Consider the following 10,768-nt stretch of genomic DNA (forward strand, 5'->3'; position numbering starts at 1 on the left):
AATTTGAATCTTATGATGTGGTGGGGAGTCGGCAGTGCACGGTAATACAGACAGAATGTGACCGTATACGGCTGTTTCAAATTTCAAAATTACAGATGTTCAAAATTTTAGGTATAGGAGGTTTCCAGGAATGTAACCAGGTAGAGTTGGCACGTCTCTATTCTAAATATTCGGCCCGTCCTCCAAGTGTCCAATTGATCCCACAAAACGTTGAGAATGCGATCAGATACGCAAAATCTGGACGTCCTGGTGTTGCGTATCTAAATTTTCCGGCCAATCTACTCGGCGCACGCAACTTCTGAAGATACTATCCTCTATATCGTACAACCTGCTCCCGTTCTACTGATCTATCCCGATCCGCAGCAAATAGAAAAGGCTGTCGAATTGTTGATAACGGCTCAAAGACTGTTAGTGATTGTCGGCAAAGGTGCTGCCTACTCCAGAGCCGAAAAACAAATCAGACAGCCAATAGAAAAGACCAATCTGCCATTTTTACCTACACCAATGGGTAAAGGAGTGGTCCCAGATGAATCCCCTAAAAGCGTTTCCTCTGCCAGATCCACAGCTATGCTCAAAGCCGATGTTGTATTGCTTTTAGGCGCGAGGCTCAACTGGATTTTGCATTTCGGCAGACGTTACGCACCCGACACCAAATTTATACAAATTGATTTATGCCCATAGGAAATTCATAATAGTGTTAGAGTTGCTGTAGGTATCCAGAGCGATGTTAAGACTGCTGTTGAGCAGATCTCTGCGGGATTAGAGAAAAAGGGATACAATTTTACCAGTAGCAGCGAATGGTGGAAGATGTTATGCAGAAAATGTGACGAAAACAAGAAAGCTGTTGAAGCTATGGCAACTGATGTGTCCAGTCCATTGAATTACTATGCTGTTTTCAAACACTGATATGAACTTTTACCCAAGGACTGTATTATTGTCAGCGAAGGTGCCAACATTATGGATATTGGAAGATCTATGTTGCCTAATAATTTACCAAGACATAGATTGGATGCTGGAACTTTCGGAACAATGGGTGTATGTTTTTATACAATTTCAACCTTTCCTTTCTTTTATCTTTATCAGTAAACTTTATTTACAGGTTGGACCAGGATTTGCGATCGCAGCAGCTCTCTATTGCAGACATTATGAAACAACAAAGTGATTTGTGTGGAAGGAGATTCAGCATTTGGTTTTTCTGGCATGGAAGTTGAGACCATGGTGCGTTACAAATTACCCATTATAATCGTGATCGTTAACAATTCCGGCATCTACAGTGGAATGGACGGTGATTCTTACAAAGAAATTCAAGAATCATCGGGTGTCAAGGACATAACAAAGATGTAAGTTTGTCAAATGACGATTTGATATTTTTTAATACCTATTATTTTCAGGACTCCCCCCACGAGTTTGTCATACAGTACAAGATACGAAAACAACAACAATTTGTTTGACAAAAATATATTTTTGTGTAAAACAATTCCGGAGCTTCAAAACGCTGTCAGAGAATCATTGAAAATTGCAGATGGTCCTAGTGTTATCAACGTTATAATCAGTCCGACAGCTGACAGAAAACCACAAGCTTTCAATTGGTTAACAGAATCTAAATTGTGATTGTTTCATGCCATTGTTCATGTTACTTTTTTATTCTTGTTAAATTAAAAATTAAAGTTGTTACAAATACATATGTTGATGTTATTGATATAAAGCGTCCAGTATAGGAAGAATTATTAGTGCACTATTTCAGAACAAAAATTATAATATAAGCAATAAGCAATAAACAAAAATGTTTTATAATGTTGTTTCCTTAGGTTCATTCCAAGGCTGCTTTTCACTTGATCCCATAAAAATAAAAGCTAGACCTCCAACCAGGAAAATGGAACCCGCCAAGACAAATACCCATCTCCATTCATCCATTGTATTCTAAAAGACAATTATATAAGAAAGAGAAAAACTTTAAGAGCGGCGTTTACTAGACAAGGAATCGCACTTTCGGCCAGAAAAGGATGCAAAACAAAACACAGCCCGTAATGTGGTGCCGCCACGAAATCAAACAAACATTCGGTTCTAAAATGTTCGTCTGCAATTTTTTTTGCATGGAACAGGACCGCACTTGAGATCCCATACATATAGTGAATTTACTGGTTGTAAATAGATTATGAAATTTATAATAGTAATGAATTCTTAATATATTTTTATTAATAAAAATTATATAAAATTAATATATAATACAATAATATATATAATACAAAACTAATAAGTTTTGTGATATTTTCTTTTTTGTGAAATTTTACTATATTTTTATTAATAAAAATTATATAAAATTAATATATAATACAATAATATATATTAAAAATATAATAACGTATACAGTTATTAACTTTTTTTAGTGCTAATAAGTTTTGTGATATTTTGTCGTATAGTTAGTTGTAAACCAATCACATGTTATCATATAAACAAATATAATAAATACGTTATACAAATACGGAAGCCGATTTAAAATCTATTATTAATTAAAAAAATGATCTCAAAGTTAATAGTGACCCTAGCTCTGAATTTGTATTTACTTCAAACTCTTACTGTCGCATCCTCAAAGTGATGAGTTACACAAATTAGTGCATGTAACCTGCGTGTAATTTTTTGGGTCGAAATTTAAGTGAAATGTAATAACAAAACAAATGGATTTTTTCTGTTTGGGTAGTACTTGACTTAGAAATTTTACTTCAGTTTTGGTGGTTGAAGAAACATCAGTTTCAAACAGAGGAACAAATTAGTCTTATTTTAGTCATCAGACAAAGTGTAATTTGTTATAAACTTTTAAAGGTAAGTTTTTTATTCAATTTTAGTTTTTATATTGCTGTATTATTGTTTCGTATGTATTATGTATATTTGTTAATTCATGTCATCAATTAATTAATTAATTTTTACTTGTATCTGTCATAATTTTGATATTATTTCATATTTTTGGTTTCCATTGGAAGCGTCTGGATGGATTTGTATTCCGTGTTCATTGTTTGTTGTTAGTTTTTCTCCTCGTGAAATTATGAATAAAGATGAAGAATGTATTATGTTCATTTCAAATCGACTTTAGTGTATTTAAAATAAATATGATAGTTTTTTCGTTCATATTATTGGCTCACCTAATATTCTTGAATTATTTCTATTATTTTTTCGTGTTGTTACATAACTTGTCTTTGAACTATTTTGTATTGTGTAGTTAAATTAACTTAGACTTTATAAAATTGGAAAATCAAGTGACACATAATTTTAATATGAAATTTAAAATCAAAGAAGCATGTACGATTATATATTATAGTATACAATAATAAAGTAAAAGAAATATTAATCTTAGAAAATGCCAAAAACGCGTAGATTTGCTTCTTAGTCTAAGAAAAAATCAAAAGTTTACATTTACTGGAACTAAGAAACAGGAAACTGAAGAAAATAGGATCATATATTGTGGATAATCTTTTAGAACGAGATGAGAAGTATAACGAATCTACCCAATGTTCACAATTTATTTTAAATGAGATATTAGATCAAAATTACTAAAAAAGAACAATTTAAATAAATGAAAAAGCAATTGGCAATTTAACAACCCATATTATTATTAATAAATGCATCGGCTTACTGCTTCTAATTTAGGAGACGTTAAAATTAAAAGAATCTTGTGTCAATATAGTTAAAAAAATTAATAATTTTTCTACAGAAGCTACGAATTACAGGAAAATTAATGATTCGGTAGCAATATAAAAAATTGAAGAAGAATGCAATAAAATTGTAAAGCCTGCTGGTTTATTTTTAGATGTTCTTCATGGATATTTATAAATTATATTGTGTATTTTTATAATTAAATTTTTATATTTTCAGGAATTATTTCTGAAGACGAAATTGTGGAAGTCAAGTGTTCTTATGAGACGATTATAATATAGAACTTATAGAATATTATTTTCAATTAAATATTATTGGAACTAATCTATGCTATATTTTATTGTATATTCAGGTCCAAAAAATAAACTTCTCGTTGAAGTAATTCATAAAGACGAATTTTTGGAATAACAAAATGCTTTCGAAATTAGAAAGATTCTATTTTAATTGCCTAGGATAAGAGATACTATTAAATAGAAGAGGGTGAAATTTAAAATGTTTTGATCCACCCTACATCAGAGAAACGCGGGAAAAGAGGACAAAAAAATGTCAATTTAATAAAATATTAATTTTTAAAATAATTTGTTTCACTACGTTAAATTCCTATAAATTTCATTCAAATTACAAAGTTTACGCATTAGTTTACTGTAATTATACATCAAAAAATATTGTATATAAAAACTGTTTTGATTTTAATTTATCAGATAATGAAAATTTTATTGTATTATATTATATTGAACAATAAGCCGAATTTCCTGTTTAGATTTCCAGGTTAAAAATTTACTATTTTAATAATTTGATAACTATTTAAAAAATGAGTTTAAAATATATATTTACATCACATAAATTTGATTAATGATGAATAATCAATTATCAATATTTTTAAAAAAAATATATATTATTTTTGAATTTCTTCTGTGATACAGACTCACTTGTCAATGGCTTTCTTACATATGGCCACTTTGTAATTGTGACATTAGTAGTATTATGAATCAAAGAGTTTTTAAATTTTATTGCTATAATAACTGGTATAAAAATGTACAAATTTCCCTGAATACGTCCAGTCAATAGGCCATCTATGAATAATGAGTCGAACACATGACATACCCCCCTTCCTCCGCCACAATCACTTATACTTACAGATTTCTATGATTATTCGGTTTACGTATGAAATTTTATTATTTTGCTAATTTGGAGCAAATCTAAAAAACGCAATATTTTTCTCGGAAAATTGTCACTGTACAGTCTTGTTAAATATCTAAGCTTTGACATGACATATTTCATTTACCAAAATATTCTTTATTTTTTGAGTTATTTGCTGTACAAAAATGGTAGAAAATGACCTAAGTTTGACCATCAATAACTTTGTTATTAAATAAAATTACGACTTTAAAACTATGTCATGTCAAAGATCAAACATTTGTTAATCCACACCCAAAATTTGAAATAGATTGATTGCGTAGTTTTTGAGATTTGCTCCAAGTCGTCGGCGGCGTTTGTATAGGGAATTTAACACAGGGAGACGCCGCTCTTAATGGACACTTACTCCACCCTCAGTAATGGCAGCAGTTGTAACCGGTACTAAAAATTGTGATATTCCTCCAATTGTACTGATAATGCCAAAAATGGTTCCTGCAAAGTTTGGTGCCAAATCTTGCGGATTATAAATTGTAGTGCAAACTACCGCTGCGTTGAAGAACAGAGTCATACAGAGTAGCACTGTGCCCACATATGCATTACATCCTATGAACATCATGGCAAACATACATAAACTGGGCAACAAATGAGCTTAAAATAATTAACGAATTAAAAAAAAAATGTGAAAAATTTAGTACAACTTACAAAATACCACAAAACCTTTCCTTTGTATGGTCATGGAACAATATGCTCGTTTGGTGAAAAAGTCGTTTACACATCCATATAGGAATCCGGCTAAAAGACGTACAATATGGGGAGCTGCTGAAAGAGCACCAGATTCTTTTAAAGAAAAATCCAAATAATCATTAAAAAATTTTGGAACTGAAGTCAAAAGGACAAACAATCCCCATAAATTAGCTAAATGACAAATTGCTAATCCCCAAAATGGTCGCGAGGTCAAAATATCCTTGTAGGGGGCTATCAACTGCAAATAATATAGCAATCAATATATATATATATATATATATATATATATACACTATCGTTCATATGTAGAACAACAAATTAAAAAACAACCATTTTATTAAAAGAAATTAATTAATTTTATAATTAATAAGTGCCTAAACATTTCGTACCCCAATTTATATACGAATATCTATTTACATAATTTTTATGCAACATTTTAGTTCGGGAAGGTTTCATAAGTAAATCAATCAAACCCTATATTCAATACAATTGATTTTATAATTTATTTCTGTGTCCGACATCGTTCCTTAAAGTTAAAAATGTCTAGAAGTGACCATTTATCCATACAAATTAAACAACAAAGACAAGTTCCGGAATGGTGAAAAGCAGAGTAAAATTGAAGTAGATTTAAATTTAAACAAATTGATTATTTCGAAAACGAATTCCAATTTTAACAGAAGAAATACAATGGAAGGAGTTCCGAAAATTAGTAGAGCTGCGGATAATACTGAGTATCATAAAACGCAGACTGAAAGGAGCAGGTCTCTATGGTAGACAATCAGCAAAAAAGCACTTCATTTCTGCAAACTACAGAAGCTACTTTTTGCAAGAGAACATGTGAACTGGACAGAATAGAAAACAATTTTATTTTCCGATGAAAGTCGGCTCCAATTATTCAAGTCTGATGGCACATTATAGGCGAGAGGAACAAGTAATGAAATGTATAATCACAAGTACACGAGACCCAGTGCGAGGCATGGTGGAGGAGGTGTTTTGGTTTGGGGATGTTTTTCTGGGTTTGGCATGGACCCACTGTTTAAGTTAGACGGAATAATGGATCGTTTTGTTTATCATGATATTCCGTAGAATCATATGCTTCCATTTGCTGAAAGTAAAGTTGAACCTTCCAGCACGAGAACGATCGAAACAATTGTCTAAGTTTGTTAAAGAATGGTTCGCTTCTCAAGCAGTACGTGTCATGCCTTGGCCAGCACAAAACCCAGACCTCAATCCAATGGAAAACCTGTGAGAAGAAATTGATAGGAAAATCTATACAAAAAGACTGTCAAATAAGTTGCTCTACATATGATACATAAATTTCCTTACCTTTCTTTTCGGTGGTGGCAGTTGTGAACTGATGTACTCCTTTTCTTCTTCCGAACACCACCGACTTTTCTCGGGAGAATCAGACAAAACAATTGCAACTAGGATCAAGTATAAACTGGCAAAACTAGCAACAAACACAAAGCCCCATACCCAATTTGCGACGTCAGAAATTGCTCCAACCACAGCAAAAGTCATGACAGTTCCCATTGTGTTACCAAACATCGCACTCATAAACTTGCCCTTTTCCTTCGGAGGTGACCAATGAGATATTACATTTTGCAGGGCAGGATAATGAACTCCCTACAAAATAATGTATTATTTATATATAAATATATATATATAAATATATACGCCTAGCATTCCTATAAGAACCCTGACGAGCATCACCGCCGACCAATGGACCAGGTTTGCGGGGACGCAAAGAAGAGTTGCAAAGATGGATCCCAATGTGGACCAAAATATTGTTTTCCACGGACCAAAGTATTCGGCGAGGAAGCCTCCGGGAATAGAGAAGATCATATAACCGTAACCGTAACCCGCCAAAACCTGTCCTTGCTGGGTTTCAGTCCATTCTGCTCTTGGAAATATGTCCGACTAATTAAAAGAAATCAGACTAAGCTGTACAACTGTTTAACAGAAAATCTTACTTCGTGGTATTCTTTTTTGATTCGCTCTTTTTTTTCTACGATGCAATCGGATGTTTTGACTTCTGTTTTGTTCTGTGCATTCTCACTCTCTTTAGGAGTCATCATTGCTAAAGCGCTGATCGATATGTTCACTCTCATAACGTAATTAGTGTAGGTCGTCATGAAGATGATAACTCCAATCCAAAATCGAAACGGTATATCTGATTACAATAAACATTACCGTAATTCAGACTTTGGACGAGACAGATAACTTACGCATAACTTTTTGCTGTTTAGATTTTGTAAAAATATACAAAATGAGTAAAAATAAAGTTCGAAACTATCAAAAAAATGTGTATATAACGTTAGACTAAATTTTGACAAATTGGTAACCTTGGAGATTTTTTTTATTCGACATTATTGTCAATTTAATTTTACTAAACTCAAACTCCTTCATCTGATGTGACTTCCAATACTGTCTAAAATGGGTAAACAGCTAATTTCTTATAACATTTTCATCAAAACATTGATTTCCAGCTTTCAAAGTACCATTTAGAGTATGGATTGGTGTGCTAATCTTCATGACGACGTTCACCAATTATGTACTGAGAGTGAAAATATCGATTAGCGCTTTGACAATGTCTACACCACGACAAGTCCCTGAATTCGATGATAGACCTACAGTGGCGCCTTCCGAATGTCTCCCCGACACCACCAAAACTACCAAAACAAGAGAAGCGGGGGACGAAGTAAGTTTTCAATTGTATATGTATCAATAAGATGTAATATTTTTTGCATTTTTATTAAGGGTTATTTTTGCAAAGGCGGAATGGTCCGAAACAGAGCAGGGGCAGGTTTTAGATGGTTACGGATACGGTTACATTATATTATCGATATCTGGGGGGTTTTTCGCAGAGTATTTTGTTTGTGCATAATGATTGTATTAAATGAACTTTACATATTCGTATGAGACGTTTACCTTTCGCCAAATATTTATTGAACAATAATAACTGGCACCAAAGTGTTGTGTGCTGTTTTCTATCGATTTTCTTATGCCCCCTTTACAATCTGGGACGAGAATAATCAGTAATGACATATTTGTTGTTAAAATGGTTCCTTTATTGCGTGCCATACATAAAAATGATTTTGTTGTTTTCACATAACACTTGCATTAATCATAATTTAGCAACAAACTTGTTGTTGATGTTCGTAATTAACATACGAAATTGATTATGTGAATTTCAATTAAACAAATGTAGTGTGTAATCGGATAATGCTTGTGTTACATCTAACGTAATGCTGACATTTATTGGCCAATTAACCGGCATAGTGGAATTTATCTTTATCGTTTCAGTATTTGTTCGCCACCCACTTGAAAAATCATTCCACGTTCATAATAGTTGATAGTATGTAGCCAGTCATATGTCATATGTTATGTCGATGCGAAATGCAATTTATTTTGCCATAAAATAATTGAAAGGGTCTTTTATGTATCTATCGGCGTAAATCACAAAAAATTAGTTGAAATAGCTGAATTTAAATGAAACTAGAAAAAGATTTCGATTAAAAATAAACGGATTAAAGTTAAATGGATAAGGCAGCGACTTGATCCATTTATCAATTATTTACGGTTGCCCTTTGATATCGAATCCAGGTCTCGATTAAATCGAATTAGATCATAATTGGTCCACCGGACGCGCTAAAACCGTAACTGCACGGTCTCGTTGCAACGCTGCAAAAGCTGAAAGTAAAAAAAAAATATATAGGAGGAGGTCAATAAAATTGATCGTGTTGTCATGTTTGTTATGCGATTTTGTGGATCTCCACTAAATGAGAGGGTTTAGTTATTTTTAAAAATGGCGGATGCGCCAACATCAGTGAAATTGAGAAGACTTAAAAGATAAAACAAATCGAATATTACTTGAACGTTTTATTTAAGACGCACGTAAGTACATCGCGTGTATGGACCTCCTCCAAGCTGACCAAACTTGCGTCGTACGTTCTATTCGATAATTTACGCATCCGAGGAGACAACAGGTTAAAACTACATCGACAACGTCGGTTGCAATCTGCAAACTCGGTTCTCGGTTCTGTGATCCTGGACGGTGATCAAGTTCAAAAACGAATTGGGTCGTTGCGATATTCGATCGATGCACTGCACAACGTCCAAGAGCATGCAACGTCGCCCGCAACAGGATCATGTATTATTCAAGATTGAGACACTTCGATATAATTGAAGAACCCTTACTCAAAAAGGGGCAAAATACTAAAATCGCATTAATTTTAATAAAAGTTATATCATGGTCGAACGTTTTATCGAATTTCAATATGGATTCAATTTGTTTTAGGATGTCGCTTTCATAAACCCAGCAAACGTGGTCTTTGTCTACATGTTGGTGCGCGAACTGGTGGACGAAGACATAGACTGCGAACAAGATCTGCAGGCGGTGGTGCTGATATGTCTTTACCTCAGTTATTCCTATATGGGCAACGAGATCTCCTACCCTCTGAAGCCGTTCCTCGTCGAGGATTCCAAGGACAAGTTCTGGGACAGGTGTCTCGAAATCGTGAACCGATTGTCCTCAAACATGCTCTGAATAAATGCCGAACCTTCCTATTTCACCGAGATCTTCACCGAACTGAAGACATGTGGTGTTGGTAGCATAGTAGGTATGGCGACAATCGCAACTCGCAACTCGAAACCCGCCTAACAATTGTCGTTTTTGTTATGTAGGAAACAACGTCGCTGCAATGGGATGTCAAACAGTTCCGGTGGCCGCTTGCAACACAGGATCCGCGACCGCTTGACATAAAGAGCTAACCGTGGTTAAGCTCAAGCTGACCGAGACGCCGACCGTTCCCTGCGAAGTGTAACTGCCACACTCTCCTAAAAAGAAAACATCCCCGTCGTATCGGATTAGCGACTACTACTTAAAAGATATGTTAAATTGAATACACGGTTTGAGAAAAGGATCAAACGATTTTAAAAATATGGCTTGTGAAGAACGAATCATTAAGATTATTTCAGTATTGAAATTGAGATCGTTGACATTGAAAAATCTTCTCGTTCGAACATTTCAAATATTTAAATTATGTAAATATTATTTGGTAATATACAATGGATATTTGTCCCACCTTATGTAACGTTAATATTTGAAATGTTTATCACTTTGGTCGATCGTTCTTTTCAAAACTCCTTATGAAAAAATGTAGTAAATTCTTAAAAGTATAGAAAAAACAGAAAAAAAAAGAAAAAATAAATGACCGCAGCTCGATGATTTTCATTG

General features: G+C 33.5%; 2 protein-coding genes and 1 pseudogene across 4 annotated transcripts; 2 read left to right on the top strand and 1 right to left on the bottom strand.

The window, feature by feature from the left end:
* The first annotated feature begins 95 nt into the window (after positions 1-95).
* Positions 96-1,680, top strand: LOC126265117 (2-hydroxyacyl-CoA lyase 1-like; annotated as a pseudogene).
* LOC109596905 (vesicular glutamate transporter 1) lies at positions 1,629-7,875 on the bottom strand. Of its 3 annotated transcripts, XM_049965196.1 has the most exons (8): positions 7,758-7,875; positions 7,503-7,702; positions 7,207-7,449; positions 6,856-7,155; positions 5,488-5,767; positions 5,330-5,433; positions 5,192-5,277; positions 1,801-1,920 (listed from the first exon to the last, which is right to left on the bottom strand). In XM_049965196.1, exons 1-7 carry the CDS (start codon positions 7,759-7,761, stop codon positions 5,227-5,229), a joined length of 1,182 nt encoding a protein of 393 aa, XP_049821153.1. In that variant the 5' UTR covers positions 7,762-7,875; the 3' UTR covers positions 1,801-1,920; positions 5,192-5,226. The 3 variants fall into 3 exon arrangements, with proteins under 3 accessions (XP_049821152.1, XP_049821154.1, XP_049821153.1); XM_049965195.1 differs by having other exon boundaries at positions 1,629-1,920; positions 5,192-5,433; XM_049965197.1 differs by lacking the exon at positions 7,758-7,875 and having other exon boundaries at positions 1,629-1,920; positions 5,192-5,433; positions 7,207-7,427; positions 7,503-7,640.
* A 37-nt stretch (positions 7,876-7,912) lies between these two features.
* On the top strand, positions 7,913-10,768 carry LOC126264941 (cyclin-dependent kinase 5 activator 1-like). The gene is made up of 4 exons (XM_049964728.1): positions 7,913-7,969; positions 8,019-8,230; positions 9,830-10,151; positions 10,216-10,768. The coding sequence occupies exons 1-3, from the start codon at positions 7,966-7,968 to the stop codon at positions 10,076-10,078; spliced, it is 465 nt and encodes a 154-aa protein (XP_049820685.1). The 5' UTR covers positions 7,913-7,965; the 3' UTR covers positions 10,079-10,151; positions 10,216-10,768.

Source organism: Aethina tumida, chromosome 3 (genome assembly GCF_024364675.1).
Source record: "Aethina tumida isolate Nest 87 chromosome 3, icAetTumi1.1, whole genome shotgun sequence".
NCBI lineage: Eukaryota > Metazoa > Arthropoda > Insecta > Coleoptera > Nitidulidae > Aethina > Aethina tumida.

What these genes read in the sequence shown, in the direction of transcription:
- LOC126264941 (XM_049964728.1), top strand. An exon ending in CAAGAGAAGCGGGGGACGAA is followed by an intron (nt 8,231 to 9,829) that starts GTAAGTTTTCAA and finishes AATTTGTTTTAG; the next exon opens with GATGTCGCTTTCATAAACCC.
- LOC109596905 (XM_049965195.1), bottom strand. An exon ending in TTCTTATAGGAATGCTAGGC is followed by an intron (nt 7,156 to 7,206) that starts GTATATATTTAT and finishes ATTATTTTGTAG; the next exon opens with GGAGTTCATTATCCTGCCCT. An exon ending in GAAAGGTTTTGTGGTATTTT is followed by an intron (nt 5,434 to 5,487) that starts GTAAGTTGTACT and finishes AATTATTTTAAG; the next exon opens with CTCATTTGTTGCCCAGTTTA.